The sequence below is a fragment of the Arvicola amphibius genome, chromosome 4 (assembly GCF_903992535.2).
Source record: "Arvicola amphibius chromosome 4, mArvAmp1.2, whole genome shotgun sequence".
Lineage (NCBI taxonomy): Eukaryota > Metazoa > Chordata > Mammalia > Rodentia > Cricetidae > Arvicola > Arvicola amphibius.
Window position 1 is genome coordinate 84042497 of NC_052050.1, and position 18124 is coordinate 84060620.

Below are 18124 nucleotides of genomic sequence, written 5' to 3' on the forward strand. Positions count from 1 at the left end.
GTAAGAAACAATAACGAATCTGGGGACATTCACAGCGCCCAAAACTCCAAAAACTCTCACAAAAACGGACTTTAACAAACAGGTTTATCACTGACTGCAGCAGTGTCTCCTGGATGTCAGGTAATACCATGATGCTAAAGAGAACAAGTGCCTTAAGATTTGCTTTGGGTAAAAACTTAAGGGGTCTCATAATTCCCCTTTCTAATAATCCCCCCTTCATTTCCTCCCTCCTCCCCACACTATATCATCATAATCACAAGCTTTTAATATGTCTAAAATTCTATTTCTTTTCAAACATCTGTTTCATAAACTCCGAAGGAGAGCTAAGAGATGGCTCAGCCATTAAAGGCTAGGCTAGGCTCACAACCAAAAACATAAGCTCCCGGAAGCCAACTGACCTATCTAAATGGACCAGACTCGCCCAGAATAGTAGTATTTAATTTCTTCCCCCTATCATTTCTGGTCTCGGGCACCCCTGGGAAATTTCCTCCTCCACCCCCCCCCCCAAATCTCTATCTTCCATCTTGGGACTCTCCTCCCTTAATCACTGGGATCTAAAATTTTTTCCAGACACAAATTTCTTCCTTTCCAGCATCTTGCGAGGTCCAAGCTGCCAGTCAGCCAGTTCCACAGAGCCTAGAAAAAACACAAAAGTAATCAGCCCACCCAGGGACGTGGTCAAGCATCTCAACTGCCCAACGCCCACACACAAAAATCAGCAGGAAGCAGTCATGAGAGGACCTTATGATGCCCCACTTCCTACCATTAAAGACCCCAAAGGTCTCCCAAATTTTTGTAATGAAGGGTGGCATATATAGATTATGTCAGATACAATGAAGCTGATACCTCCTGGGTTCTAGGGTCATGCATGTGCAGGACAATCCCTCATGGTTGCAGAAGTGTGGCCTAACGGCCCCCATGGATGTTAAAGTAGCCCGAGGGTGAGCCCATATGCAGCACTGGATTACATCCCACGTAGGACCTCAGCTAGAGCCTTTGCACATATTGTGGACACCCATCATCTGTGTATGGACATAGCCTGTCAAACACTCCTGTGTGCATGCGCTAGGGCAAGCCTTTAAAAGCTGGACCACGCCACCCTCCCTCTCTTTCTCTCTCTTCTCTCCTCTCTCTCTCTCTCCTCCTTCTCTCTCCTCGTCTCTCTCTCTCCTCCTCTCTCTCTCTCTCTCTGCACACTGACTTCCCCAGGCCTGTGCACGCCCTCCCCCCAATAAACTCCTAAGCGGGTTTGTTCCAGGTTTCCTTCTCACTCGTGCCAGGTAATTTCTCCTAGGCACTATTTAAAAGTTTATTTTTGGGCTGGTTAATCTTTACAATATCCTATCCCAGATGGTACTATTATAATCATCTCTATTTATGATTTGGGGTTATGTTTTGAGTCAGGATCTCACTATGTAGGTCAAACTGACCTCAAACTCAGAAAAACTTTCTTGTTTAAGCCTCTCTGGGATTATCAGCCTGACTTCACTGTGCCTTTGTTTGCTTGCTTGCTTGGTTGGTTGGTTGGTTGGTTGGTTGGTTGGTTTTTGTTTTTTGATACAGGGTTTCTCTGGGTAACAGTCCTCGTTATACTGAAAGTTGCTTTGTAGACCAGGTTGGCCTCACACTCAATGAGATCCACCTGCCTCTGCCTCTCAAGTGTTGGGATTAAAGGTGTGTTCCACCAACGCCCTGTTCAGTGTGCTATATATATATATAATGTGGAGAGATATATTTGTGGGTGCTGTGCCTATAGACACCAGAAGAGGGCGCTGGATTCCCTTGGAACTGGAATTACAGACACTTGTTAGCCCACCATGTGGATGGTGGAAATTGGACCTAGGTCTTCTGGAATAAGTCAGGGCTCTTTTTTTGTTTGCTTGCTTTAATTTATTTTTGTTGTTTTTTTTTAAGACAGGGTGGGTTATTTTGCATAGCCTTGGCTGCCCTGAAACTTGCTATGTAGACAAGGCTGGTCTTGAACTAACAGAGATCTGCCTGCCTCTGCCTCCCTGATGCTGGGATTATGAGTCGCCACCACCCTGTGAAGTAGTGTTCTTAACTGCTGAGCCATCACCACCCCAGCACTTCAAAGTACTTTTTATTTGGTTGTCTATTGACAGACACTAGGTCCTTTTATGTATCCCAGTTTGGTCTCAAACTTACTTTGTAGTCTAGGATGGCCTTGGTTTTTTGCTTGTTTCTAAAGATTTCTTTTATGTATATGTGTGTCTGCAGTAGCCCATGACAACCAGTAGAGTTGTTGGATCCCCTGGAGCTAGAGTTACAGGGGATTATGGGCCATCTGACATGAGTGTCAGACCAGGATGGCCTCAAAATTCACAGAGATCCACCCATCTCTGCCTCCTACGTGCTGGAATTAAAGGTGAGTGCTATAAAGTCAGTTGCTCTTAACTATAGAGCCATCTCTCTTGGTCTTGTTTTATTTAAGAAAGGGTCTTTCTCAGCCACCTGTGGTGGCACACACCTTTAATCCCAGCACTTGGGAGGCAGAGGCAGGCGGATCTCTGTGAGTTTGAGACCAGCCTGGTCTATAGCATAGATCCAGAACAGCCAAGGCTGTTACACAGTGAAACCCTGTCCTAAAAAACAACAGAAACAACAACAAAAAAAAACTGGGTAGTAGTGGCCCATTCCTTTAATCTAAGCACTTGGGGAGGCAGATGCAGGTGGATCTCTGTGAGTTCAAGGCCAACCTGGTCTACAAATTGACCTGTCTGAAAAAAAAAAAGAAAAGAGAAAAAAAGAAGAAAAGGGGCTGGTCTCAGCCAGGCATAGTGGCACACACTTTTAATCTCAGCACTCAGGAATCAGAGTGAAACAAAACCCTGTGAGTTTGGGGCCAACCTGCTCTAAATAACAAGTTTCAGAGCTATATAATGAAAGTTCGCCTCGCCCCCTCCTAAAAGAGAGGCACAAATCCCTGGGTTCAATCTCAGAGCTGGAAATAAAGAAAGACCCATTCTCCTGTACTCTAAGTTGCTTTCTAGTTCACTATATAGTCAAGGCTGACCTTGAACTCCTGATTCTCCTGCCTCTGCTTCTCAAGTTCTGGGATTTCAGGCATGGATTACTATAGTCGTTAAGGATGATCTTGAACTCTTGATGCTCCTGCTTCCACCTCCCAAATGCTAGGATTGCAATGTATTATCTTGCCACATTCAGGTCATTGTTTACTTATGTGTGCACTGCCATTGTTATAATCCCACTACTTACCAAGTCATAAATTCAAGGCCAGCATGGGTTATGTAAGTGAGTTCGAGACCAGCCAGAGTTATAGACCAGTCAGTCTCAGAAGATTAGTAAAATTGAAAATAAGTCCTGCCCAATTCTTCCTTTCTTACACATTGACTGAAACTGTGGATCAATTACGCACACAGTAAATACACCATCAGAGTTCCATATAAACTAAAAACGTGCCACCCAGACATCTACTCCCTGCATGTTCATCATCCCCAGTACTTGAAAGGCAACATAAAAAAATAACACTTTGGAAACTAAAGCCCTGCATTGTTTATCCAACGTCTACTGTTGTGACCAAATTACTGAGATTCACTCTCTACTGTTGTAGACCTAAATGCTAAGATCTACTCTCTGGTGTTGCAGACCCACAATGCTGAGATCCGCTCTCTATTGCTGTAGATCCACCATGTTAAGCCACAGTAGTGAAGTTTATATTCTACTTGTTAGGGATAACCCATTTTCATATCTTTGGCTTTACCATTAGTGCAACCATTCCAAGAGTACTTTGGACTAAATAAATGCATTATTGGGGCTGGAGAGATGGCTCAGCGGTTAAGAGCATTGCCTGCTCTTCCAAAGGTCCTGAGTTCAATTCCCAGCAACCACATGGTGGCTCACACCCATCTGTAATGAGATCTGGTGCCCTCTTCTGGCCTTCAGGCATACACACAGACAGAATATTGTATACATAATAAATAAATAAATAAATAAATAAATAAATAAATAAATAAATGTGAAAAAATAAATCCATTAGTGAGACTATGGTAAGAACAATCATCAATTTACTATTGGCCATAGGATAGTGGGTAAATGAAGCTAATTTTAAAGAGCAGCTTACAGGTTTGATATTATAGAAGTTCTTGTTAACTATTTGTATGTATCTGATTCCCTAATTTCATGTCTCATACACCAGACACCTTGTTCACTACCTTAGTCCCTGAGCCAGAGTAGTCCCTAACACGTGACAGATACTTAAACAAGTACTTAGTAGCTTGCTAAACTGAAAGCAAAAGTCCTTCTGGTCCTGCTATGTAACGGTGGAGACATTTCTCAATTGTTTGTGACCATTCCTTCTTCCTCCCTCTCCTTCTCCCTCCCTCCCTCCCTCCCTCCCTCCCTCCCCCTCCCTCCCTCCCTCCCTCCCTCCCTCCCTCCCTCCCTCCCTCTCATCTCTCTCTCTCTCTCTCTCTCGATCTCTCTCTCTCTCTCTCCTCTCTCTCTCTCTCTCTCCTTACCTGGAGACAGTGTGTTACTCTACAAGCCCAGGTTGCCCTAAAACTCACTTAACCCAGGCTGAGGCTAGGTTAAGTACCTCCTGCCTCAACATCCCAGGTACTGGGATTACAGTTATGATCCACTATGCCTCACAGTTTTTTGCCTTTTGTAGTGGTTGCTGTGATAATGCATGATGCATATATTCAAATGGATATAGGTACCACTGGTGCCCCTGTAGAAAACTATAGGTGACACACTGATGTAATCCCAGAACACAGTAAACTCTTGAGTTCTAGGCCAGCCTGCTCTAGTAAGCAAAAGTAAAAGATAGGTAGATATGACTGTATTCTTTATTATTATAACAGTATATTTATTAATCTTTAAAGATTTGTTGTTTATGTAATGTGAGTGTTTTGTCTGTGTGTTTGGGCTGGATACCAGAAGAGAGCATCATATCCCTTAGGAATCTATATTATGGATGCTTGTGAAATGCCATGTGGGTGCTGGGAATCAAAACGCAGGTCCTCTGGAAAAAACAGCAGTGGTCTCAGCTGCTTGAGCTTTCTCTCCAATTCTATAATATAATTAGTGAGTATACAACATCTCTAACCAGCAAGCTAAGACCAATGGATTCATAAATATTATGTGTTTAGGATGAGGATAAGTAAATTTTAAGGTAACTAGCCTATCTTGGTGGCAAATGGCATGTTATCGATCAGTCGTTGGAGGTGAAAGATCAGAAGTTCAAGACTATTCTTTGTGGCAGGGCAGTGGTGTGCCCACCTTTAATCCCAGCACTAGGGAGGCAGAAGCAGGTGGATCTCTGTGAGTTGAGGGATAGCTTGGTTTACAGAGCTAATTCCAGGACAGCTAGGGCTGTTACAACAGAGAAACCCTGTCCTGAAAACTCAAAAAAAAAAAAAAAAAAAAAAAAAAAAAAGGGCCTCCACTATACAGTGCAAGGCTACCTACCCTGGGTTACCTCTTTTAAACAAAATAGTAGGGCCTGAGAGATGTTTTAGGAGGTTGCCTGGCCGCAAGGTGATTAAGACAGATTGTTAGTATCATATGGCAGTACACACCTGTAATCATTGTGCTAAGGTGGCTAAAACAGGAGGGGTGGAGAGTTGAGAGCCAGAATGTACTACAAAATTTTGTCTCAGACACACACACATACCCAAAGAAAAACTGTTGTTTATTTGCCTTTCCCTTTTCAGACATAGTCTCCCCTAAATTTGAGGACCTTTGTCTCATGCATTTCTGTCACATCCACACCATCCTGGAGATGGTGTCTAACACATTAATGTGAATAACAATATCAAAAAGCTTGTTTAACAGAGGGGTGGGTTATGGGTTTCTGTGCCAGGAATGTGTCTTGAAGACAGAGTCTACACACATGCCTCCACATCGGTCCAAGCACTGGGTAGCTTTGGTCTAAGGCGATTGTGATGGCTATTCTTGTTGTCAACTTGACTATATCTGAATGAACTATATTCAAATAGAGGGCATACTTGTAATCCAGATCTTGAGGCGTGTAAATACAACCCTTTGATCTGGATCTTAAGGCTGGAATATGATGTGGAATTTCCCTCTGTATGTTGTGAATACCATTAATGAATAAGGAGAATTGCCTTGGCCTGTGATAGGGGCAAAAGAACAGAGCTAGGCAGGGGAAAACTAAAGTGAATGCTGGGAGAAAAGGAGGTGGGGTCGAGAGCGCGCCACTGGAGGACAGACGCTGGAACTTTACAGCCTTGTGGCGATACACAGATTACTAGAAATGGATTAAATTAACATGTAAGAGTTAACCAATAAGAAGCTAGAGCTAATGGGCCAAGCAGTGATTTAATTAATACAGTTTCTGGGTGATTATTTCGGGGCTAAGCAGCCAGGAACAAACTAGCGGCCTCCTGCTGCTACAGGAATACACATGCCTTTAATACAGACCTTAAGCCCAGAAGGTACACTTTTAGATAAAAAGAAGACCACACCTCCTAGAGGAAGTCTATATAAGGATAATGGAAGAAGAAAGGGTTTGTTTGTCATCTGTCTGCCCTTGCCTTGCTAGCACATCCATTCCAGCTGACACATTCATCCTCGTGGGACCGAGCAGCTACTAGATTCTTGGACTTTCCATTCACAACTAGCCTTGTTGGACTGTAGCCTGTAAGTCATTCCAATAAATTAGTGTGTGTGTGTGTGTGTGTGGAGAGAGAGAGAGAGAGAGAGAGAGAGAGAGAGAGAGAGAGAGAGAGAGAGAGAGAGAGAGAGAGAGAGAGAGAGAGAGGAGATTCATCTGTAAGTTTGGTGATTCTAGAGAGCCCTAACTAAACACGGCTCCTTATAATCCATCCTCCCTGGCCCCATTATCAGCTAGCCTATCTAGCTACATAGCACACAGCTCCCCGCCTCTCTCGCAGTGCTTCCTGGATCCCGCCAGGGGGCAGCAGAGAGCGCACTCTGAAGGACTGGAAATAGTGAGGTACCCGGGTAGGAATTTTCCGTTTCCGGCCATAAATAGCCACTTCCGCTTCCGGACACTTGGCGTGGAGTCGAGGACTTGAGGATGGACGGGCTGGTTGCTTCAGTGCTCAGCTGAGGCTTGCTGCCAGCAGGTTAGTCCTCTGGGTGGGCCGGAGGGCTCGGACCCCGGCGGAAGCGGTGCCGGGTCAACAGTAGCTTCCGTAGGCGGTGGCGACGTCCCGCAGGGGCTTGCGAGACTCACGCTTCTCTGGCGGGCCGTTTTCTCTTAGCTGGGCGAGGAAAATGCCATCATTGGCTGGGTCGTGCGACTGTCACACGGAGATGAGAGGGTGTCGCAGGGCCTAAGCGTGTGGAGAGCCAGGCTCACCCCTGCAGCCCGGCGCACGTGTGCAAGCTGCGGCCAAGGCCAGGTGGGGCCGATGTGTGCTGCGGGGACCCTGGCCAGAAACTTCCCACGAAGCCGCCAGCCTTGGTCCGGGACAATGTCACATCTTTAGAAAGCGAAAGTGGGACCAACTTCATTTCTTTTCCGGGCCTAGCTGAGAGGTGATAGGGACACCCTTTGCCTAAACCTGTCCTGCAACAGGCAACTGCTTTGTGCAAATCCTCAGCTCCAAGGTACAGTAAAAGGGGCAAGCGCTTTAACTGCTGAGAGCCGTTTATAGTATACGATACTGGAAATAGGGGGGGGAAATATGTGGGAATTTTACTTTGGACCTAGAAAAAGCAAAGACACTTGAGTGATTTGAATATGGTGCTGTCACCTTTGTCCCTCTGGGGATCTAACCCAGAGCCATTCTTATGCTAGGCAAGCACCGCTGAGATACGTTCCCCCGGCTCTCACCGGCTTTGTTTTTTGTTGTTGGTATTTTTGTTTTGTTTTGTTTTAATTTTTGTTTGTTTTGCCTTTTTTTTTTTTTGTAGCCTTAGTCGTAAATTTAGGAGCGTAGACAATTTGTACTCTGACGATGTCAAGGTGCCTTGTTGAGCTGAGGACGAAACTAATGTGTTTGAGAAAGGGTCTTGCTATATCTGTCATAGACTGGTCCCAAACTTTCGACCCTCCTGCTTCAGCCTCCCAAGTGCTAGGATTATAGGTGTGTGCTGCAGTGCACACTTTCTCGGGTTATTTTCTCAGCGCTGCTGCCCCTCATTTCCCAGCACTCAGGTAGACACACGTTTACTTTATCAAGGATGATTGCTGATATTAGTAAAACCGTTGGCATCAAAAGGAAAGCCCGTTCTCACCACCCAGGCCACATATTGTGGAGAACTGAAAGAGGAAGTGAGTCCTCTGGTCCAGTTTGCTATTATCTTGGGAACGTTCCTTTGAGCTGACTGGGAAAGTGCCCTTCCCTTTACAGGAAAAGGAGATCAAGTCTCTGACTGCTGAGATCGACCGGCTGAAGAAAGGTAGTCACTTAGAAGATTCTCCAAGTTTGGAACAGTTACGAGAAGAAAATTTAAAATTGAAGTACAGACTGAATATTCTTCAAAGGGTGAGTGTATCTTCAAAGAAAATGTTTTGTTATTGGAGGTTCTAAAAGTATGCACTACAGAAACTGAAAAGAGGAGTTTACTTAAAAATCTGTTTTCCTGCCTAAGGCAAATTAAGACTCATTCAGCTCATGATGGAGAAATTGGTGAGGCCTGTGGCTTCCAGAACCCTTGGCAGTGGTTCATCATGCAGGCTTAAAGATTGACTTGGGAGCTGAGATTTCTTCCGTGGGTTATACCCGTGCATTTCAAAGAAATGGTTTTGAAGAATCATTACCACTGTCAGAAAAAATTTTTTCATTTATTTGGTTTGGTACTGAAGTCTAGGAACAAATAGGGGGGATGTTTTAAAATAGACGCACTCATACATAACTTCTATGCTATTGAGTTGGCTATTCCACAATTTCATTACGTTTTATAGCATCTCTTAGCTTTCTTTTCATTTAATGTTGCAAAACTTTGTCTCTATCCTTCCATCAACCCCTTTCTCTAAAGTGTCTCACTACAGCCCAGATGGGCTTCCAGGCTCAGCTCCATCTTGCAGTGATTTCTGCTTCTGACTCTCTAGTGGGGGGTTTACAGGCATGTACTGCCATGCCCCTATCTTAATGGCCGTGTAGTTCAGCGATGGTTGTCAGTGTAGGAGAGAAAGCGCTTACCTTCAGTCTTTTGGCCTGCCTTTCTGGTTTGCTGATGCCACAGCCCGGAGTATTACATCATTCTCATTCATAGCTGTTCTCCGCGGTGTGTGTTACTCTTTGGATTGCCCAAGCCATTCCCTTGAAGTTTTTATTACCTGTTTGGGATCAGCTGTGCTTAAATTACTTTGTATTTATGTCTTCTAACCCAGAATTCCTTTTTCGTGGATGCCTCACTAAAGAAATACAATTTGGTTTGTTAAATGCATTTGGTCTGCATTTATCTATGCTGAATTCTCTGTTGTGTTTACTTTTTAAAATTCAGATGCATTTTTCAATGCTCCCGTGCTGCTAAGGGCAGTAGGGGAGATAACACAAAGACTAACGAGGGCACCATGGAGGTGGTGCTTCTAATCCCGGCACTCGGGAGGCAGAGGAAGGCAGATCTGAGTTGAGGCCAGCCTGGTCTACAAAGCCAGTCTCAGTACAATCAGGGCTACACAGAGAAACCCTGTCTTGAAAAAGAGAGAGGAAGAAAAACCACAGGGGTGAAGTATTGCATACAGTAGCCATTCGTCCTGCCTGTTTCCTCTTTGGGGGCTACATACTTCCCAACTTGAAAGCACATACCAGGTGGTTCTGGCTGCAAGGAATTTTACTCTTATTCTCACGAGCATGGCAGTCTCAGTTTCTCTTACTCCTCTTCATTGTCTATGTATTTCAGAGACATAAACCTAGTTAGTACTTTTTTTTAAGATAGACTAAGCTGGTCTTGAACTCATATACATCCACCTGCCTCTCTGCTTCTACCTCCAGAGTCTGGCTGCTTAGTACTTATTAATTAGATATTCACAGAAAGCTTTTTCACACTGCGGTTTTAAGATTGCTATTATAATAGTACTGCTATTAGAGAATCCCGTAGACTTTCAGAAATCTCGTAATCTTAATTTTCTCAAGAGCTGTTTTACCTCTTGCATAACATGAGGTTTTACGAAATGCATACAATCAAGCTACAGTAAAAGGTGATTGTACTAAGATGTGTATTTCTTTTGGTTTTTATTTGATTTGGGGCCTTGGCCTTATATATAATATAGTCTTGACTATCCTCGTATGTGGTTTGCAGCCCATCTCCCTCAGACTTGTGGCAGTCCTCCTGCTTCCAGCCTTCCAAGAGCTGGAATTAAAGGAGTATGGCACCGTGGCTAGCAATGAAGATGATCTTGATGTGCTGGCTCACCTCTGTAATGCTATCTTTTGAAAGGCAGGGACAGGAGTTCAAGGGCTACGGAACAAGACCCTGTCTCAAAACCAAAAAAGGGCTGTCAAGCTCACTGCTAGACTGCTTAGTACAGGTCAAGGCCCTGGATTCAGTCCCTGGCACCAGATAACATTGGAGTGGTGGTGCATGCCCATAATTCCAGCACTTGGTAGTAGTGGAGGCAGGAGGGATCAGGGAAGAAAAAAAGTGAAAGTGTTTAAATTGATATACGTACATATTAATTCGGATGAGATCAAGTACAGTGGATTTTATGTGTATGTGTAATGCTTAATACAAAAGATATATACCAATATCTTTATAGTTTAAAAAAAAAAGTTACTGATTTTTTGGGGACCTAAGATTATTTGTAAAAACTTAAAGTTGGTCTAGTTTGGGAGCTGATGTCTCTATCCAGCACTTGAGGTTGGGAGGATCAGGATTTCTAGGCCAGCTTCAGCAGCCTGACTCTGCTACAACAAACCCGAAGAGGAAAAAAGCCTTAAACCAGCTCTTATTTGTTTCCCTGAGTTAATATTTTTAATTTCTTAGCATGGAAGATGTCAGCCAAAGTACAAGCTCTATTTTTACAAAGTTGTTTTGACTCTGTGTGTCAGCAGGTGTTTTTGTAAACATGGATGGAATTATACTGTGGAGAACAAATGTTCCCAGAAAGAACCACACCTTATATTGAACCTTCTTCAAGGCTGGTTGACCTGATTAGACTTTTGGGAAGAGAATTGGGGTGTTGCAAGTCCAGAATACAATTGCCAGTTTATCTCAGGCATAATCAGTCATTCCTTCCCCTTTTCAGTGTTTGACCTAACATTTTAGCAAAATTTCTCTGTGTAGTCTTAGTACTAGCTTTCCTGGAACTCAGAGGTCTGCCCTGCCTCTGTCTCCCTAGTGCTGGGATTAAAGGGGTGCACCACCACCACCCGGCTGATTACTGTAAGTTATAGTTGGACTATGAGTGGCTCAGTGGTAGACACACTTGAGGCCCTAGGTTCACTTCTTAGAACACAGGAGCATTTTCGCCATGCTCCACGGAAAGCATGTTTGCCCGCTCCTGTGGAGAGGGCTCTAGAGGTCGAATCCAGGCCTCTGCTAGGCCAGTGCCTCTGCTGACAGGTCACAGGCCCGCCCTTTTCCCTTTTTTGAGATGAGGTTCATTGTGTAGCCCTAGTTGGCCTGGTGATTAATATGTAGATCCAGCTGTCCCTCTGACTTTCTGGAGTCTGTTCTGTCATCGGTTTTGATAACATCTTATATGGCGGGTGTGATGTGGGCATAGCGTATCGCACTGTGGACGAAGTACTTCTCTGCATTCAGCAGTCTCGTGGTAGACAGTTCTGTGGAGGTGTAATGAGTGGCGATAGGAGTAATTATCGTCTATCTTAAATGAGTATGCCCCACTTAAAAGCTGTTGAGAAATAACAAGTAGGGCTTGACCCAGGGTTATTTACAGTGGGCAAAGCTGTCACTCTGGGTTCCTCTCTTGTCCTGGATAGTCTGGCAGTTGTTTTGCCCATTGAGTTTCCCCTGCCAGTGCTTGGGGTGAGGCAGCTTATGACTCACTTCTGGTTTTTTGTTTGTTTTTGTTTCCTTTGGACATGAGTCTCTCTGCAGAGCCCTGGCTGTCCTGGAACTCACTGTGTAGACCAGGTTTGCCTCGACTCACAGAGGTCTGCCTATCTCTGCCTCCCGATGCTGGGCCTCACTTCTCTTCTGTATTCAATCACTGCTTTTTATTGCTTGTGTTCTGTTAAGGCATACAGAATGGACAGTCTTGATTCTCATGAAATTTCTTAGAACCCTCTTCCAGTCTGAGCATTCCCGTCCTGGCTTTTCTCAGCATATTTGGAGCTTTGTGTGATGTTATACTACTTCATTAAGACACTGCTGTTCTTTGTCTGCAGAGTCTTCAGTCAGAAAGGAAAAGAAGACCAACTAAAAATATGATTAACATCAATAGCTGCCTGCAGGATGTCTTTGGCTATGCCATTAAGGCTGCGTATCCAGACCTGGACAATCCTCCTCTGGTCGTAACCCCAAGTCAGCAGCCCAAGTTTGGAGACTATCAATGCAACAGTGCAATGGGTATTTCTCAGGTGAAGTATCATTTTGCCTGGCCTTGGTTGACTTGATTTTCTGACATATCATCATCACTCCTATGAACATAAATAACAGTAAACACTTGGATCTTCAAGAGAGGGACACTTTCCACATGGGACCAGGGTGTAAGCTCAGAGAGAGCCGCATTTGTATTGTTTTGGGTGTTTCTTGCTGTGTTCTGGATTGGTGTGTGTGGCTAATGACATTTGGAAAGTGAAATAAAGTTAGCACATTATTGTTGGGCATGGTGACAGATGCCTGTGATCTCAGCACTCCATGGGCTGGGGCAGGAGAATTGCCACAAGTAAAGGGCATTCTAGGTTTCACAAATGTCCCTGGTTTTTTTTTTTCTTTTTTCTTTTTCTTTTTTTTTTTTTTGTTTGTTTGTTTTTAAAGGAGCATATGGCTGAAGATCACCATCAATTACTTGTTAGAGCTAGAATGTTTTGAAAGCCGACTTTATAGACTGTTTTTTTGTTGTTTGTTGTTTGTTTGGTTTTTTTGAGGCAGATTTTCTCTTTGTAGCTTTGGCTGTCCTGGAACTTGCTTTGTAGACCAGGCTGGCCTCAACCTCACAAAGATCCACCTTCCTCTGCCTCCCAGGTGCTGGGAATAAAGGTGTGTGCCACCACCACCTGGCTTCCTTTTCTGTTTTGGCTTCTTGAGACACGGTCACTTGCCAGGTCCTCTTGCCTCAGACCTCATTCCTGGGATTTCTGGAGTGTGCCGCTCCAAACAGCCACATTTCATTTTTAAGCTGAGTTCTTTATCTGCAATAGCTACGTTATCTGACTACACATGACCTAATCTGTTTCCTTCACTTTCTGTGTTGATTGGGAAGGGTTTGCTCTTGAGCAGACTTTTTTCTTTAATACTCCTGTGAGCTTTTTACTGGCTTTTCTTTTTTGTGCTGAGCTTCCAACCCAGAGAGTCACAGCCACTCAGCCACATCCCAGCCCAACAGTGCTGCTTTTGAATAGTGTGTTGCAAGGGAAGGAGCTGCTTGTTTGTCCCAGCTGCCCATAACCAAAATAATCACACAGAAACTGTATTAATTAAAACACTGCTTGGCCCATTAGCTTTAACTTCTTACTGGCTAACTCTTACATATTAATTTAACCCATCTCCATTAATCTGTGTATCACCATGAGGTTGTGGTCTACCAGCAAAGGTCCAGCATGTCTATCTCTGGTGGTGGATCCATAACATCCTCTCACTCCACCTTCTTCCTCCCAGCATTCAGTCCAGTTTTCCCTGCCTTCCTAAGTTCTGCCCTATCAGGCCAAGGCAGTTTCTTTATTCATTAACCAATACAAGTAACACATAGACAGAAGGACCTCCAACACCAGTAGTGGACAGTTTCATGACTTGGAATTAAGAGTGTAAATGTGGCCAAGCAGTGATGGTGTGTGCTTTTAATGCCAGCACTTGGGAGGCAGAGGCAGGGCAGATCTCTGTGAGTTTGAGGCCAGCCCACTCTACCAAGAGCGGTTCTAGGACAGGCTCTAAAACTACAGAAAAACCCTGGAGAGAGAGAGAGAGAGAGAGAGAGAGAGAGAGAGAGAGAGAGAGAGAGAGAGAGAGAGAGAGAGAGAGAGAGAAGGGGTGTAGATTTGCTGGCTCAGGCTTTGTGACCCTAGACTTTGTTGTGTCTTTAAGAGGTGGGAGGCAGGGAGCTGGTTTTAGTACAGACTATGGTTTGGGCATGTTGGTTCCTCTGGGCACTGGTGATGCTCTGGTTTATCCATTCACAGGTGGTTGGGCTTTGCTTCTGCTTCCTGAGTGTTTTACAAATGTAGCTCATGCTTGGTCAGCACATTCCCTAGGATCTTGCTCCGTGGTGCTAATGAATTGTCTCACATTGTGTTGTAGATGCTCAAAGCAAAGGAGCAGAAAGTAAACCCTAGAGAAATTGCAGAAAACATTACCAAACACCTGCCGAACAATGACTATATTGACAAAGTTGAAATTGCGGGTCCTGGTATGATATGCTAGCTTTCTTAATTACTGTATTGATGAGTGCTTTTTGAGATTTGAAAAGGTTTAAAGTTTGAACGCTGGGTCTGGGGATATAAGTCAGTAGTAAAGTGCTTTCCTAACATGTATAACAAGATCTTTGAGCTTTATCTTTGTGTGGCCACCAAAGTTTTTAGAAAAAAAAAAAAAAAAAAAAAAATTGCCAGGCATGGTAGCACATGCCTGTGATCACATCTACTCAGGAGGCAGCATGATACGTACAGGCCGTCCCAGGCGTTTAATATATTGTGAGCCAGCCCGTTAAAAATAACCTGGATTGTAAATTAAGAGCTACCATTTTGGTGACTGTCTTGGTTGGGTTACTTTGCCTTCCACTGAGTCAAGTTTTCCTCAGCAAAGGGCTAGGGAACGGCTAAGCCTGTGGCGGAAGGGCCTTTTCTGTTTGCTCAGATGAGCCAACCATTTGTGAACGTGGATGGGCTGGAGTAATACGCAGCAGTTTTCGGGGACAAGGGGGTGATAGTTGAAGTAGATGCCGAGACGGGTGTTTTCAGGGCTTGGGTGATTGTCTTGACTGCTGTTAGACTCCTAAGAGTTTTGCCACAGCTCTTTCTGGAGCCAGCATAAGTGAAATGGAGAAACCCTTCAGAGTACACAGTCGTCCAAAATGGAAGACTGATCATTTTTATTACTCTTTTAGGTTTCATTAATGTCCACTTGAGGAAGGATTTTGTGTCAGAACAGTTGACCAGTCTCCTAATAAATGGAGTTCAACTGCCTGTTCTTGGAGAGAGAAAAAAGGTTTGTGTGCTAATTAATCCTTCAGTATTTTAGACTTGCATGGCGAACACCATCACTGGGGATGACCTTCACTTTATATCAAGATCATGCGTGTAATTGGAAAGTGGGTTTTTGGTGTTTTATAACTTTTTAATCTCATTCCATAGGCATTTTAGATTTATAACTGGTACTTAATGCAACTATTGCTGAATATAGTATTGTTGAATAGTAATTTGTATAAATTAATTGGATTCTTTATCAGTTAATATGCAGTTAGAGCCACAGATAATCGAATATGCTTGAATCAGAATCTAGAATAATATTTAAGACTTAATTTCAGATGGTAGCATGATAAAATACTTGTGCCCCCTTTTAAAATCTTGTTTCTGTTTCAGGTTGTCATTGACTTTTCGTCTCCCAACATCGCTAAAGAGATGCACGTTGGCCACCTCAGGTCAACTATCATAGGCGAAAGTACAAGCCGACTCTTTGAATTTGCTGGATATGATGTGCTAAGGTGTGTTCTCTTGCTTTTATTTGGAAATTTTTATTAAAAAATGACACATCTTATTTTTTTTAAGTATCTTTAACACCCAGCCTTAAAAGCTCGGTTCTGTTTTGTACTCACTTGCCAAGTACTCTTTGAAAAATATATCCTGGGGGCAGGGGAGACAGCTCTTTCTGAGAGACATTCCTCTTTCTGAGAACCCAAGCTCAGTTCCTAATGTCCACATCATGTGGCTCACAATTGCCTGTAACTCCTGTGCCAGGGATCCAATTTTCTGGCTTTCATGGGGCTTGCCTGCGTATATACAGACTCAATATCATATACATAAATAAAAATACATCTTAATCTTATAAATATCCTGGTCCCTATCCTGTATCTGAATTTTTTACATCCTTTTTGTAGACTTCCTATGGAACCAAGGGTATATGCATTCATTCCACAGATTTTATTATTTATTTATTTAAAATTTATGTGAGCCTGGAGAGATGGCTCAGTGATTAAAAGCACTGACTGCTCTTCCAGAGGACCTGGGTTCAATTCCTAGCTCACCACTGTCTGCAACTCCAAGATCTGATACTCTCATCCAGACATACACAGGCAGAACACAAATACATATAAAATAAGAATAAATAATTTTTAAAAAAAATTATGTCTATGTTCCTGCATTAGTTTGTATACCATGTGCATGCAGAACCCATAGAGGCCAGAAGAGGGCATTGTATTTACCTGGCACTATAGAAAAAGGCAGCTGTGAACTGCCGTGCTGGGAACCAAACCAGGTCCTCTGCAAGAGCAGTGGGTGCTCTTAACTGCTGAGCCATCTCTCCAGCCTTCCCAGATACTTCTTAAGTGCCTCATATATAACAAGAACTCACCTCCTGGTGGTCCAGAGGATATGTGTTGGGCGCTGTAGGCCATGGTAGGAAACTGGGATTCTGTTCTAACTAGAACCATGTGATCCAAAGATTGCTCTGGCGCTAGTAAAGAAGCAGGTGAGTAAGGAAACGTGATTGAGCAGTCGCTAAAGGCAGAAATGGAAGGATGTTACCCTTTGGCATTTTGGAGCCATTTATTTTAAGTCCCCTACAGTAATTGATTGAAAGTTACATTTTTCTTCCTTTTTTTTTCTTTTATTACACATTTCTTTTTTGGGGAATGATACTTTAAAAGGTCAGCAAGCAACTTATGAGAGTTGGTTGCCTCCTTCCAGGGATCAAAATCAGTTCTTCAGGCTTAGTGTCAGTGACTAGCCTTGGCTCAGCTGTAATGTTCTAGCTAGCTACATAATACGCAGTTTATAGCCCATTAGTTAGAAATTAGTAAATCCTAAGTTCTTGCCCTATTCAGCTGTTCCTAGTTCCACAAATTGACAGTTAGCAACCCCATTGAGGAAACAGCTACACAAACAACTTTTACTAGAGTGGCAGATTGACACTTAGATGTTATGACTTCTAATGGAGTATACGTTTAATTTAATTGCTAGTTTTTTTTGTTTGTTTTTTAACTTCTTGTTTTCTGGTTGGTATTAGGATAAACCATGTAGGAGACTGGGGGACCCAGTTTGGCATGCTCATCGCTCACCTACAAGATCAGTTTCCAGATTATCTGACAGTTTCGCCTCCTATCGGGGATCTTCAGGCCTTTTATAAGGTTTGGCACAATTGTTGTGTAATTGTATGTCTGCTGCCCTTTTCCCAGAGGAAGTTCAAAACCACAGTGGAAGTTACTTTGTGCTGAAAAGAATAAGGTGGACCTGGCCAAATGTTTAGACCTGAGATCTGGTCCCGGCACCCGCACAGGTGTCTCTGAATTGCTTCTCTGACTCTAGCTGTAGGGGTCTGGTGCCTTCTGTGGCTTCCAGGTGCACAACCCACACACAGGAACACACATACATAATTCAAACAAAATCTTTTACAGAAAAGACAAATCCTTACCAATAATATTTTCCACATACAGTGGCTACCTTGGTAATGCTGCATTGCCTGGGTGAAAGTAAAAGCTGATCCACAAAGTTCACTTACTCGAAAACCCGAATTCATTTTCACTCATAGATAACTTGTGTGCTTGGAAACAACCACACTAATGTCCATTTACTTTTGGGTGTAATCATAGAAATAGCTGCCCTACACCCCATTGCATGTCTTTGTTTGGTTTATTGATCTATATTAAAAATTGATGGGCTGGAGAGATGGCTCAGCTGTTCTTCCAGGGACCTGACTCCCTCACTCCCTTAGACTCATGGCACTTTCCTGCCTCAGCCTCGCAGGAGCTTGACTGTACACCTGGCTGAAACCAAGTGGTGGTAGTGTTTTTAAGTTTTTTGATTTTATTATGCTTGCATCTTAGGGTAGGTTGTACATCATTGTCTGTGTGTGGAGGTCCAGGCACACC

The 18124-nt window shown here is 43.5% G+C and overlaps 1 protein-coding gene across 1 annotated transcript in view; it reads left to right on the top strand.

The window, feature by feature from the left end:
• The first annotated feature begins 864 nt into the window (after nt 1-864).
• Nucleotides 865-18124, top strand: part of Rars1 (arginyl-tRNA synthetase 1) — a 32969-nt gene continuing 15709 nt past the window's right edge. The window contains exons 1-7 of the mRNA XM_042054895.1: nt 865-941; nt 8267-8462; nt 12273-12464; nt 14341-14449; nt 15146-15246; nt 15621-15742; nt 17263-17383. Coding sequence (XP_041910829.1) covers nt 865-941; nt 8267-8462; nt 12273-12464; nt 14341-14449; nt 15146-15246; nt 15621-15742; nt 17263-17383 — 918 coding nt within the window. The remainder of the gene's footprint in view (nt 942-8266; nt 8463-12272; nt 12465-14340; nt 14450-15145; nt 15247-15620; nt 15743-17262; nt 17384-18124) is intronic.